At 42.0% G+C, this 15,031-nt stretch overlaps 1 protein-coding gene and 1 long non-coding RNA gene across 2 annotated transcripts in view; one reads left to right on the top strand and one right to left on the bottom strand.

The window, feature by feature from the left end:
- Positions 1–653: 653 nt before the first annotated feature.
- DIPK2A (divergent protein kinase domain 2A) lies at positions 654–13,381 on the top strand. Its single transcript, XM_083442866.1, has 3 exons — positions 654–1,408; positions 9,427–9,730; positions 10,390–13,381. Exons 1-3 carry the CDS (start codon positions 755–757, stop codon positions 10,719–10,721), a joined length of 1,290 nt encoding a protein of 429 aa, XP_083298992.1. The 5' UTR covers positions 654–754; the 3' UTR covers positions 10,722–13,381.
- LOC310678772 overlaps positions 12,766–15,031 on the bottom strand; it is a 685,086-nt gene continuing 682,820 nt past the window's right edge. The window contains exon 2 of the long non-coding RNA XR_014511958.1: positions 12,766–13,992. This is a non-coding gene — a long non-coding RNA (uncharacterized lncRNA). The remainder of the gene's footprint in view (positions 13,993–15,031) is intronic.

Genomic DNA, 15,031 nt, shown 5'->3' with positions numbered 1-15,031 from the left:
ATGGCGGACCAGCGGCGTCTCCCCGGTTAAAACTCCCCTCTCCCTCACAAATCAGTAACAGGCACTCCGGCCGGCGGCGGGAGCTTATATAGCCTTTCTCCGAGGGAGGCGGGGGAGGGGCGAGTAGGAGGGGTGGGGGTGGGGAACGGCGATCGAACCAATCCATTTTTCATTCCGTGTTGTTCGCGCGCTCGCGCTTCCCAGGCCCCGCCCTCTTTCTCCCTTCTCCACCATCCCCCTCAAAAAATAAAAAAAATGCCTCCCGGCTCGCTTGGCTCCGCCTCACTTCCAACAATACTTTCTTGTCACCGAACCGGCCTGGCCGGCTGTGCGCCCGCGGCGGCCCTCTCCCTCTCCCCAGGTAAATAGGACCGCGAGAGCGCACCACCGCCACCCCAATCACGCGCTTCTCTTGGCAGGCGCGCGCCGCGAACAACAGTGTTGGCAGCGGCGGCGGCGGCGCTTATTGTTGTAGCTCCTCCCCCCTGGAGGGGGGCGGGGCGGCCCTGTCCGGCAGGCTCGCGGCGGCTGCGGCGCCGCCCCTTTACCTCCCTCCCCTCGGTAACTTGGCTCCCTTTTATCGGGCGAGCCTCGCGCCGGAGAGTTTATTGGTGCCGGAGCCGCAGCGCGGGGAGCAACGGAGCGCGCGGGGGGCGGGGGAGGCGGCGGCGGCGGCCGCCGCGAGGGGGGTTTGCCCCGCCGGCTGGTGGGGCCGGCCGGCCAGTGGGTCGGTCGCGGGCGGCGGTGACGGACGATGCTCCGTCTGGTGTCGCTGAAGTTGGGACGCCTCTACCGCTACGTGAAGCTGGCGGTGCTGGGCGTGCTGGCGGCGGCGCTGGCCCTCAACTCGCCTTCGCTGCTGGCCTCGCTGCAGCGCAACGAGCTGGCCGAGCGGCGCTTCCTGCAGCTGAACAAGTGCCCGGCCTGCTGGGGCACCAGCTGGTGCCGCAAGTTCCTCAACGGGCAGCTGCGCCTGGAGAGCTGGGGCCGCCTGCGCCTGCTCGACTTCCTCAACGTCAAGAACGTCTACTTCGCGCGCTACGGGGAGCCCCGCGAGGGCAGCCGCCGCGTCGTCCTCAAGCGCCTGGGCTCCGCGCGCGAGCTGGCCGACATCGACGCCAAGATCTGCCGGCGCGCCACCGGCAGGGGACGCTGCGACTTGCTCCAGGCCCTGCACGCCACCGAGTTCGCCAGCATCAACGGCGACGTGCGCCTCCTCACCCCCGACGTCGTGGAGGGCTGGTCGGACCTGGTGCACTGCCCCTCGCAGCGCCTCCTCGACCGCCTCGTCCGCCGCTACGCCGAGACCAAGGACTCGGGCAGCTTCCTGCTCCGCAACCTCAAGGACTCGGAGCGGATGCAGCTCCTCATCACGCTCGCCTTCAACCCGGAGCCCCTCGTGCTGCAGGTAAGAAGGCGACGCCGCCGCCGCCGCCTCCTCCCCCCTCCCCATCCTCGCTAGACCGCGTGGCCCCGCCGTGTAAGCGGGATCGCACGCAGCGCTGTGCACTAGATCGCCGGCACTGTGCCTGCTTAGGGTTCGCGTGCGAACCTCCTTTTTCTGGATCAGGCCACGGTCGATCTAGTCCAGCATTGTGTCTGTCCCACCATCTCTAGAGATGGAGACCACTTCCTCCCTGTTCGCTGCCCCTAAAAATAAATGTGTGTGTGAATCCTTTCTGAAGCACTTGTACGGAAAGAGATTGTTTAACAAAGTCCTAGAAGTACATTTAGGAGACCGACACGTGTATTGCGTCCCAAGGTTCAGCAGACTCCTTAAGATGCCACAGGGGTCTTTGTTGGTTTGAAAGCTGCGGATACTGTCTCCCAGTGAAGTCTTTCTTCCTTGTATGGTTTTAGAGCATTAGCTGACACGCAGGAATGCTTTTAAGTATGAAATACTTACAATAGAGATTGTACGTTTATTTATTTTAAAAAATTGCTTTCAGATGTTGCTGTTTTCAGATTTCCTCCGTGTAGCCTCAGCAAATAGATACAAAATAGATTTGCATTCCTGTACAATCAGCCATACAAAATCAGCGGAAGTTGGACAGTTGAGCTCCGTTGTGGATTGGGCTGTGTAGTGTGTAGCTCCTTACGCCCTTTTCCAGGACTGCCAGTAGCCATGAGAACAGATGAAAGCAAACACCCGTGCACTAACAGCTGGGGTCCTCAGTTGTCTGCAAAAACTAGTCAGGACTTTCCCTGAAAACATATACAACCAAAGTAAAGCCCAAAGCTGCAGTGGAATAAGTTTTAACGTTTCAGAATAAGTGTCACTGAAATCAGTGGGACTTAACTCAAAAACTAATCATGCATATGAGATGAGTTCAGTGTTGTCTTTTAAAATTAATTTTAGGAACTGAGCATACACAACAGCTTATTGCCTTCTTTGGGTGCTATTAGAGGAATAGTAAAATTGTTACCTCTTTCCCCATTGTAGGTTAACCTATATTTAAAAATTCAACAATAAAAGTAGGGTTGCCTTTATTCATAAAGTACATATGGTGCTACATTTTACATTATTCTGTTCTTTTGCTGATTTATTTGGTAACTTTTGTATCAATCCCTGTTTTTACTTTGTCTTATTGTGTAGGTGATCGTGGCAAGCGAGTATCTCTATCTTGTTTCTTTAATTTTTAAAAAGGTCTTCCACCTTTTGGTGAATTTTCTTTCTATTCATCGTTTAGTCATTGAAATTGCTGTTTGTCAGAATGAAGACTTGTTGGCGCTGTAATGAAAGTCAACAACACTCACTGCTTTCAGTAATTTTAACCTAGCATTAATGTTTGTTAGACCATTAAACATAAAAATCTGTTGATCATTTTCGCCCAGTTTGATTATTTCAGATTTGCTGTAGATACCTATCAGGACAATGTTATGAGGACAGTGCCATATTAAAACTTTTGTTGGCTTGGTTAAGAAAAGGTATGTTTTTTATTTAATAGCCAACAGTAAAAGAAACTTGTAGCCTAACAATCTGGGAATTGTTAATATATTTATGCCAGCTCACATGTTAATGGTATAATTTTTTCATGAAGGTATATTTCAGCTGAATAGGTTATCTTAAGCCCAAATAATGGTGTGATGTTGCATCATAAATACAGGTGCCTTCCTCAAGCACCTTCTAAGTGCCTTCCATGAGCAATGTAATGTTTGCATAAAATAAGTAACCTTGAATTACGACTGCTCTTATCTTTGCTACTAAATAAATAAATAAATAGTTCCCAGCCCTGTAGGCAAATATCAATAAATATGCTAAAGGAACAGTTGAGTTGTGTCCACAAACTAGAATGGTTGTCAAAAAAGTATCAAATAGACTATTGGAACAGCTGGTGCTCTTTTGAACTGTTTAGTGGCTTGCAATGTACCAGCTGGTGTATGTCTTTAAAGTTTCTTAAAGGAGAGCTATTAACTTGAAATCTAGACAGTTTCCCCCCAAAGATAACTGACATGAAGGTTTTGTCTACTATGGCTTCAGTTGCAGCTTTCTATGAAAAGTGGGTTGTCTATGCTTTTTCTCTGTTAGAATTTCACATGGCTTCTGTTCATGGATAATAAATTGATAAAGCATATTTGTAGGTGAAGAGAATGATTAATAAAAATACAGTTTAAAGAGGAGTGGTATGTCCTTCACTAAACAGAACGGTATAAAAATGTACTGCACCACTTAGAATATATTTTGCTGAGAAACTAATGAAACACTGCATATAAAACAGAACAACATAGATCATGCTACAGTTAGTGTGAATATAATTATTGGTTACAAAGTGCTTGATGTACAAAGTGCTCTACAATTTGTAAACAGCTCTGTAAGATACCTAGACTAAGATATAATCACTTCCTGAGTCTGAACTTTATTTGGTGGAAATTCACTGTGAGTCTCCCCTTTTGAAAATGTAGTTCTCTTTCTGTAGCACAACTCTGGTTTGTAAGGAGGTTAAACATGAATTAGAATATGTACAGATATTGGATATTAGGCATCCAGCCCATAATTGATTTAGTAATGTCATATGTCAGTGACTAAATTATATAATTTAGTGAAATCTCTCACAGTTAGCTCAAGCTCCCCAAAGCCCATGAGTAAGTTTCATTTAATCATTGCTTGCTACTTTAAAAGGAGTATGAGAGAGACCCATGTTGGGCAAAATATTCCTGCATTGCAGGGGGCTTGACTAGTTGACTCTCATGGTTCCTTTCAACTCAACAATTCCATGATTCTCAAATTTCAACTAATGTGCATTGGTCACTAGGTGCCAATTATAATACTAGCAGTACAATCCTATGCATGTATAAGTCTCATTGACTTCAGTGGAATTGTTTCAGGTTAACATGTAGGTTTGCAGCTCAATATACATAAGTAATAGCTCTTCCATTAGCCCTTTTCGTGTGTGGATTGTAAGAACAGGTTTTCTATTCTGTCACCAATTATGTGCAATATCAGTTACAACATTCCTTTAATTAATATCCAAATTATGACTCAGCAGTTCTTGTAGCTCATAGTTCTCTTCCAACCACCACTGCAAAAAAGTCTAGTTGCTTTCAAATATTTCCAGGGTTCACTTCTGATCTGCTGAAATCCTGCTAAAATACATAGTGTAGTTCATTTAAAGACCCATTGCTTGTCAGATAAACATACTTTTAATAGGTGTGTAAGTTGGCACTGTTTGCATTACAAGAGCTAGCTAATGTTAAAGACTTTCTGTTCAACAGATACTTATTAGTATGTATTGTTTAAATAATGTAACTGGCACTGAAAAAAAGCTAAGGTAGAAATCTTGATAACCCTGGATTAATATAAGAGAATGCTGATGATTAAGGAGCAAGGTGAATGTGATTCACATGTTGGATATTGTGATCAGACTAAATGATGCACGACTGGGTGCTAAATAGAAGATATTTGATTTTATAATGGGAAATGTGTCTCGAATAATCCACTAAACTGTAGTGATTCTTGGATTATAAGACTTTTTATCAGAGATTGGAAGCTTAGTTTGAAGCCTATTTGGAGTATGGATTACTTGTAAAGTGGCAGTACTTATGAAATGCACATTGCCACAACAGACAGCCTTTATTTTAGCTAGTTTTGAGATTATTTAAGCTTGACCTACATTTGAAGAGATTGTCAAGGCCAGAGGAAAAGCTTTATTACAGAAACATCTTTCAACAGCGTGTCTCATCTGTATCCCTAAGTGTTGAGATAGAAGCTCAGTGCTCTACTTAATTTTACTAATCTGTGTACCTAAATACATTTCATATTTATATTACTAAACAGTATATACTTCTGTGGGTGAAAACAGCCTGCTACGGGGTGGACGGGGACGACACAACAGTTTAAGTGAGGAATTTGCTGGGTATTCCAATCTGAATGATCAATGACTCACAAGGATCTGTAATAAATATTCTGTGACCTATTATAGCTAGGAATCCAGAACTGACATAAAAACACAGTTCTGCTACTATATAGGATTGTAACTGTTTGCCTAAAATTGTACAGGTTTTATATGAAAAAAAGTTTGTCCTTCAATTTGCTGTATTTTTTCCTTGTTCTTAGCAGTCATTCTTCATATCATCGTGTCCTGTCACAGTGGAAAAGTAATTATGATTTCTTGTTTGAGAACCGTGATTTTGGTTGTCTAGCAAGACAATGCAGGTGTTTCGACTGAGATTTAAATTTCCAAAATAAATTTAAATAGCATTACTGCCACAAGTGCCTTGGAGTACATTTTAAATTTTAAGTTCCTTTCCTTTGACCAAGTGTATTGGCTTGTTATTTTTATTATTGATAATACTCTTGTTCCTGATTTTTCATATTTTAAATATGAGATGTTTCTAGATCTCACTAGATAGGGGCTTGCAGTTTTTACACCTGATTCTGCAAGCGTAGCTGTCTCTTTCATAATAGTGAGTAATAAATAACTATGATGCTGATTTCATCAGATACCGGTGCTGTTGTAGAACTTAATTTCAAGACTGTAACACTGCAAAGTGTGTTCTACAAGGATGCTTGTTTTAAGGTCAGGTCAACTTTAGTATTGAGCAAGTGTACAACTAGTCAAGCAGGGTGGATTGGTTTGAATCAGCAGTTTTAGAGCTTTGAGCCTGTGGGCCTAATTAGGACCTGTCAGGTCTTTGAATTTGGCCACAAAGGTCATTTTGGGGAAGCCACACCCACCCATCAATCATACAGTGTCAGGCATAGATATCTGTTATCTCTAACGGAAACATTAAATACTAGGTTTGGAAATAAGGGAAGACCAGCACTGAGATTGGAGATAAACATTTGCCTGCTCCCATTACAGTTGTGCCTTGGTTCTCGAACGTCTTGTGAGTCGAATGTTTTTGCTCCTGAATGCCGCAAACTCAGAAGTGAATGTTCCGGTTTGTGAGTGTTTTTTGGATGCCAAATGTCTGATGGGGATTCCACAGCTTCTGATTGAGTGCAGGGAGCTCCTGCAGCCAATCGGAAGCCGCGCCTTGGTTTTTGAACATTTTCGGAAGTCGAACAGACTTCCGGAACAGATTCTGTTCGAGAACCAAGGTGAGACTGTACTTTAACTGTGAATCACGCGATGTCAAGTGATTGACAGCTAGGCAGCCCTGCTCAGCTGTCAGTATGATTCTATGGCTACATCCATTTCTGCATCCCTGATTTAAATTAACAAATTAATCAAACAACTAACACAACTTTTTAAATTATCTTTGTAATATAGGTATATCCTAAACAGAAGCATATGCTAACAAATTGATATACATGCAATCATATATTTTATTTACTACCTAGGAAGTAAGCTAAAACTTTTGCTCGCTCAATATGAAAGAAGCCAGAGAAGAGTGAAGCGCAGTCTCCTGAGCAGCATACAACAGTGCCCTGCTCGTTCAGGCAGTTGGCATCACATTGGAGTTAAGAGGTCGTGCAGATGATTTGCTGGATGATCCTTGTGAAATGCAGTACGCTGCCTCTTAGACTTAGAGCTTGAATTTGGTTACTACTCCCTGCTGCTAGGATGCCCATTATTAATGCATTACTTGTGCCATATTTACAGAAGTTGATGTCAACAGGCTGATCTGAACATGGCATTAATTTCTTTGGATACAAAAACAATCTTATCAGTCTAGTAAAAAAATGTAGGCTAGTAACTTTTTAAGCTAATTTACAAGACTGCCTATACTATGTGACACCCTTCCTCTCTGTTTTCAGAATGCCTATTTGCACCAGAAGTGTGCGATTATGCAAACCATGGAATTACCTGCTGCAATTGCTTCTTGACTTCTTCCCCATCTGTGTGTCCCAGCTATACGCTTGCTTGTTTAGTTGGGAAACCTGTTTTTTAAACCTTACTTGCCTTCAGGAATCCTTCAAATGCAACAGATAAAAGCTAAATGTCATCAGAACTGTTATTAATGTGAGCCGTGAGCCATGAGCTCTATGCAGATGCAGACTTCTTCCAAGAGAGTTTTCCATTTAAGGTGGAATGTAGTTTTCCTCTGCTCAACACATGTTAAAGCCCCATGCTTGTTAGTTGTTCTTGCCACCTGGCTGAACTGAGCAAAAAAGATTAGGCCTCTGTGGCTTTCCGTGGCCATGCAAAGAATGACAATGCTCATTTTGCTGTACTACAAAAGTATGTGGCTATATAAACTCGGCACTAATTCAAAACCCAGGAAATTCCTGGGTGGTTCACCCAGAGCTCCCAGAGCCAAACTGCCAAGCTGCTCTTTGGCATCTCAATTTGTTCCTGGGATTTGTTGCACTTGCAATTAGGGAGATGTCCCTAGTGCTGAGTATGCATGATATTTGGCTTACTGCTGCTATTTAATACAATAAACAGAAGAACAATGTGAAACGTACATGTGCTTGCTTGTGCTACTGATGAGTAATTTTAAGTATGGTTGTTTCTGAGTTAACAGAGCAGCTGTAGTGTGCATCTAGTTGTTTGGATCTTTCGTCAAATATAGCAGGTAATGCAATGACAATATGCTTGTATTAATATTAGTGTGCTATGATAATGCCTGAATATGGTACATTGTCTGTGAATAATACCAGTATTTGGCAAGTGGCAATCAACTGTGATCAGCATTGACTTAGCAAATTGGAAGTCTGCAATGGCTTGCTAAGTAGTACAGCGAATGTACCACACTTCTGCATCTGATCAAGTAAAGTAGATGTTAGACCTGCCAGGTGGCTGAATGCACACAATGGTATGCTAACACCTGGTATGTTTTATATTCACTTTATGTTCTAGAACAATTGTACAGCACTTTTGTACAGAACGCAGATAGCCTTGTGTGAATAATTTGGAATTATAATTTGAAAGCAGCTCTGAAGTAAAGGGAGTAGGGAGCACGCCATCCAGGCAACTGCTGCCTATTGAGCACACCTGAATAATAGAAGTACTTGGTTTCTTTGCTAGACCTCTGGGACATACAAAAAATGAGACACAGCACCAAGCACCTGGGGACTTTTTGCAAACATCTGAAGAACAGAGCTCTTGATGTGAGAGGACAATGGTGGGGAAGCCCTTTAATAGGTTAAAGGTAAAGGGACCCCTGACCATTAGGTCCAGTCGTGGTTGACTCTGGGGTTGCGGCGCTCATCTCGCTTTATTGGCCGAGGGAGCCGGCCTGAGCTTCCGGGTCATGTGGCCAGCATGACTAAGCCACTTCTGGCAAACCAGAGCAGTGCACAGAAACACCGTTTACCTTCCCGCTGAAGCGGTACCTATTTATCTACTTGCACTTTGACTGCTAGGTTGGCAGAAGCAGAGACCGAGCAACGGGAGCTCACCCCGTCGCGGGGATTCGAACCACCGACCTTTTGATCGGCAAGTCGTAGGCTCTGTGGTTTAACGCATAGCGCCAGCCAGGGTTAACTAACTTACATCCCTCCAGATGTTGCAGAACTTCAACTCCATCATCCCTGATCACCAACTGTTCTCTTGGAGTTTTGTTTTCAAGTAAACCAGTACAGAACCTCTGGGACATAGTGGGGAAAAAACCTATAGAGATTGGAGAGCAAGTGTGGGTGTTTGGTATGTTCACCTAATTGCTTTACTAATACGGCATTTTCATGCAGGTCTCCTAGACAAATTGAAGGACCAAAAGAGGATGCAGCCTATGCAAAGTGAAAACAAATACATAGTGACAACATCAGTGTGTGCCAGCAGCTCACCAAATCCCAGGCCTGTTTGAAACAAATGTGTTATTTTGCTGGATTGGTGCAGAATTTATAGATATGCAAGATTACACTCTGCCTGTTCTTTAGCACTTGTCCCAACCCCAGTGTTTGGGGAATCAATGGATAATTCCTCATAGGCAATGAACAACACTGCCATCTCAAATAGCTAAATGCTTCTAAACATCACATATTTAAAAGTTGTAAATGTATTTGTGGTTAATATTAATGAAATGCATTTCCCTTTGCAGAGTTTTCCTTCTGATGAGGGCTGGCCATTTGCAAAATATTTAGGAGCATGTGGAAGAATGGTGGCTGTAAACTATGTGGGAGAAGAACTCTGGAGCTACTTCAGCGCTTCATGGGAAAAACGCGTGGACCTGGCATGGCAGTTAATGGAAATAGCTGAGCAGCTGACAAATAATGACTTTGAATTTGCACTCTACCTCCTTGATGTCAGCTTTGACAACTTCGCAGTAGGCCCTAGAGATGGGAAGGTCATCATTGTGGATGCTGAAAATGTTTTGGTGGCAGATAAAAGGTTAATCAAGCAAAGTAAGTTGGTTTCTTTTTCACCCCCAAGACTGTTGGTTCTTGTTTTGCATATGAATAGTTTAAGATGTAGGTTTTTAAAAATGCTTTATAATTTATCAGTTCAGCTAATGCAGCAGTTAATTATTAAATAACAATTGTAGCAGCTCATATTTGAACATGTTGAAACAAACAAATCCGTTACTACATGGCACACTGAGCAAACCTGAAGTTGAGTTTTGTTTCATTCTGTACAAGACAAAAAGCAAGAGAACAGTTACTAACTTCTGACAAGTTTATTTAATACATTTTTAATCCCTGTAGCCGGTGGTCACTTTCACAATATTGCTCTTACCTTTCCTTTATAGTAATATGCATGTATCTAGGCAATCTTAGAAATCACACTTTGTGGATTCTCTGAAACATACAATGCTTTGAACAATCCCTATGAGAAGGTTTGCCTCAAGGTTCTTTGTAGTTTCCCCCCTTAAACAGCCAATATTTCATGAGCAAGCTTTATTTCATGTTAGTGGTAAATAGTACACTATTTCTGTAAATTGCCTTCAGACAGACTATTAGGATTTAAAAGAACTTGGGGTAGATTTTCATCTTCAGGCTTTAGAATCATGAAATTCTTTGCTTTCTGGGCTTCTTACTGTTTGTTCTTTTTATGCATTTCACAGATAAACCTGAAAACTGGGATGTTTGGTATGAAAGCAAGTTCGATGACTGTGATAAGGAAGCTTGTCTTTCTTTCTCAAAGGAGATTTTGTGCACTCGTGTCACTGTGGACCACAACTACTATGCTATTTGCCAGAACCTTTTATCAAGACATGCCACCTGGCGTGGCACTTCTGGAGGTCTTCTTCATGATCCTCCAGCTGAAATTGCCAAAGATGGTCGACTTGAGGCCTTGCTGGATGAGTGTGCCAATCCAAAGAAGCGATATGGTAGATTCCTAGCTGCAAAAGAATTACGCGAATACCTTGGACGACTAAGTAATAATGTGAGGTAGTTCATAGTGGCCAGAAACTTTGATCCTGGGGAAAAGGCACATGGAAAAAAATAAGTTATGGACATCAAAGAAAATACTTGTTACTGGTATATGGGGAATGCTCTGTATAAACAGGCAAGGTTACATATCCCACTGCAACCTGAGCTACTTTTGACTGGGTCAGATGACAAGATTGACAACTTAAGTGACTCTCATCCATAGGACTTCACATAAATCTGAGATAGTTCCACAATTTTGTGAAACTGATGACATAACTTGGAAAGTCAAGTTATATTTGCCTGTTTTAAAGGCTTTTATTTCTGATGTCATTGTCTCTCTCTTTCTCTCTGCCCCTCCCATGCATACAACTTACTAAACTGGTATTTGCATACATACTGATAAGTCCTAGGTCTCTCTCATAGTTCTAAAACTAGTAGGTCTTTGTTTGAATACTGTGCACTATTTGAGTACAGGATTCCTCTGCTTATTCTAATGCTGAGTTCTTTCCACTGTTTCTTACTGTTTGTATGCCTTATTAAGGATATGCTTATAAAAGCAGTCTTAAATATTGCGTGGACATAACCATTACATTTGAATTCTTTGTAATTCTACTGCGGGTAATGTTTCACAAGATGGCTAACTGTAAAATTCCATCTTTATTCCATTAGGTGAAAATAATTATTCAGCAGGGAATCATGATCTGAGAACTAATGAAGATAGTTGGAAGTTTGGAGTAAAGCAGTACAACTAGTTAAAATGAAGACAAAATACCATTTTGCTAGTATAGTAAATCATAAGCCAAAGAAAATGGTTGTGCGTCTCTAGTCACCTAAATCTGTACTGTAGTGACACTAATCCATTGACTTAGATTTCAGTGGGTTTGTAGATCATTCTTTAGGAGAAACTTTGCTACTAGTTAAAAGCTTAGGAAACTCCACATGTGAATGAGAAAATGCCTAGCAGGCTAGCATTTGTTCTGCATTATTCACAGTTCTGCTGAATTTGCAATGTGATGATGTTTACGGAACTTTCAACCGTAGGGTTGGCTATTTAATAGTACTCATGTTTACTGTAGAGGCCTTGCATTGCATTAAGTCTTTCAGTTCAGTCTTGTAATGGTTACCGTACACCTGAAATTGCTCCCACAGATCGGAACCTGAATGAGAAATTGGATCACTGCTAAAATTATTCCCCCCCTCGCCTCTTTTAAAGCTTGTTTTCCCTTTCGTTGCACATGGTAGCAATTGCAGAGGTTCTCATGATTGGAGTGATGAAATTTAAAAGCTTCTGGTTATAGGAAGTGACTGACTAGCTACAGTTTTTGTTTTATATTTGCTAAGCAGATTTATATACCGCTTTAACAAAGATTACCGAAGCGGTGTACAATACAAAAATTCAATATATACTAAAAACTACAAACAACAAAGTATAAAAATAAATTGCATTGCTCAATGGTATGTACAGATGGGGGGCACACTTCAGAAAAAGCATGTGGACAAAAAAGTCTTAAGCAAGTGTCTAAAATTGACAGGCAGTTCCATAGTGGAAGTGCTTCAACACTGAACTCTCTGCTTCTGGTGTTCTTAAAGCAGACCTCAGGAGCAAGAGGCACCATTGAGAGTGCTTTTCTTGATGACTGCATTGATTGGGGCGGAATAAGAGGGGTTTCCACATTCTGAGAACTATCAGTTTGGTGTTGAGAAATTCATCTGGACAGATGGAGCAAAGCAGTAGAAAAGGGATGACAAAACCATTCTGTTTCAAAACTGTGAAAGCATGCTGATTACCCCAGAAAGTTTGAAATGATTTTATTTGGTCCGCGTAGTCCTAACATACAGCTGCTCATTTTCATATTGTGTTTCTACAGTGTAAATTTATTCCAGTTTGTTCTTGGGCTGTTCCCTGCTGGAATAATTCTTCTTGCTGTGGGATCCCCTTTTACCTTTGATATTATGGCACAACCCCATAGCACATTAGGCATGTTCGAGTCTGACAGAAATGATTTCAATTTAATTGTGTTTATATCCCATTTAATTCAGAAAGCATAATTTTGGCTGGTTTTCCCCCTGGATTATTTTGCCTGTAGTCACATAGCATTTACGTTGGCTTTATTTTGATTCAATTTGCAAGCAAAACCTAAATGTGAGACTAAACACTAGCCTGCCATGAAAAGCCTTTTAATCTCAATATTAATTTAATACCCACAATTTCTGATGAATGAGATGGATGATTGCTGTAGGCTTTAAACAACACACACACAAAAACAAACCACTGCCAGCTATTGAGGCAGTTCGACTGCCAAATGTTCCTTGTGAGGTTGGGGTTGGAGTCCATGTTCCCCCTTGGAAAATGTGCTCATGAAGCAGGATTCCAATGACAAAAGGAGTCCACAATTCTCAGTCTACAGGGAAAACACCTATGTGGAAAGCAATAAGTTTCCTTCAATTTGCACCTATCAAGTATTTATTGTACAAGGACAATTTATATTTTTAGTCATTACCCACGAATAATGGTGAAATATTTTTTGAATGAGATGTTTGGGGTTTGTATGTGCATAAAAATTGTCTTTTGTACTGTAAGTTACTGTTTAATTTGATTATCAAAACTGTCTCCTGTGCCTTTATACTAAGGTTGTTTTTACAACTTCTCTTGACTATTAATAAAAAAGTACTTTAAGAAAATTTTCTTGACCATGTTTAAACGAACACACTTTTTGATACCGCAGCTCTATCTGCAGCTATTGGCCCCTGATGGCTAAATGAAGCCCCTATATTCTGAGGCAGTATGTCACTGATTACTACTAGTTTTGGGGGGAAGGTGTAAGGGCTGCTGCCTTTTTGCTCCTTTTGGGGGTTGATGAACACATAAGCTGAGTTTGCTGGATGGCCCATTTAATCCAGCAGGTTGTTCAGTGGCCAACCAAATACCTATGAGAAGGTTGCAAGCTTCCATTGGCATCAGACTCTGGCCCCCTTAGGACATGGGATAGTTGAATGGGCTGCTCTTTTATGATTTGTAGGTTGAATATTAATCTTATTAATTTGAATAACTTTAGTTAGGATGGGGCAACACTGGGGGGGGGCAGGGACCTCTGTATTATGGTGGTACGGCATCTATTGATCATAACAGTAAAGGTAAAGGGACCCCTGACCATTAGGTCCAGTCGTGACCGACTCTGGGGTTGCGGCACTCATCTCACTTTATTGGCCGAGGGAGCTGGTGTACAGCTTCCAGGTCATGTGGCCAGCATGACTAAGCCGCTTCTGGCAAACCAGAGCAGCGCACGCAAACGCTGTTTACCTTCCCGCTGGAGCGGTACCTATTTATATACTTGCACTTGACATGCTTTCGAACTGCTAGGTTGGCAGGAGCAGGGACCGAGCAATGGGAGCTCACCCCGTCACAGGGATTCGAACCACCAACCTTCTGATCGGCAAGTCCTAGGCTCTGTGGTTTAACCCACAGCGTCACCTGCGTCCCCTATTGATCATAGATAGGACTAATTCTCTTTCACAAAATATTTCTCTATGGCTGCTTCTATTTGTATGGATTCAGTATAACTGACAATTGCAAGGAACTGGGGGATTGCTTAAGCACAAGATGGCTATTCTGACAATTTCTCAGAAATCCATATCCCTTGAGAGTTAACGCACACCTGTTCATAATATACACATAATATAAATGATGCAAAAGAATGGCCAAAATACTTGTTTGCCTTTTGTCAATGTTCTATTAGTGTTTCAGTTAGGACAAATTTGTCTTGATCCATTGAAGTGGGTTCAGTGTTTTATTGAGTTAGAAAATATATATCTTTTGGATGTAGTCAAGATGGCCAGATGCATCCTGCCAATTGAGTGTGTGATTTTGAGCTCAGTTTTGAAATTGCCCTAGTATTTGTGGCTTCAGAAAGTGGAAAAAAAGTTAAGCCAAACTCTTTACAATTTTCTATATTTGGTTTTAGGTGGAAAGCATGCAAGAAGTTTTGATATTCCACTCTAGACCACATGTTGAAGTGTCCTAGAAGTCATAAGCTAACTAACTTACCAAATGCTTATTAGCTAAAGGTCTGTCTGATCGTCTTGAAACTTGCTATTGCTTTTTCTAGCTATTTCTCACTTCATTTTTTGGCAAAAGGTTTGCTACCCCCTGCAGCTGCTCAGTCTCATAGAACAATGCTGATTGAAATCAATTATAGGAGTTTGACTCCTCTGCATGCTATATTCAGGATGAATGGCAGTTGTAGAATAGTCACCTTAAAGAGAAACATGTTCTTAACATCAAGGCAGACTCTGATCATTGCTTTACATGACCTAACCTTTTACTTATGTCTC

This window comes from Podarcis tiliguerta (genome assembly GCF_965153285.1).
Source record: "Podarcis tiliguerta genome assembly, chromosome: 5".
Lineage (NCBI taxonomy): Eukaryota > Metazoa > Chordata > Lepidosauria > Squamata > Lacertidae > Podarcis > Podarcis tiliguerta.
Note: the sequence above shows the minus strand (reverse complement) of the source record. Positions and strands in the feature narration are given on the sequence as shown.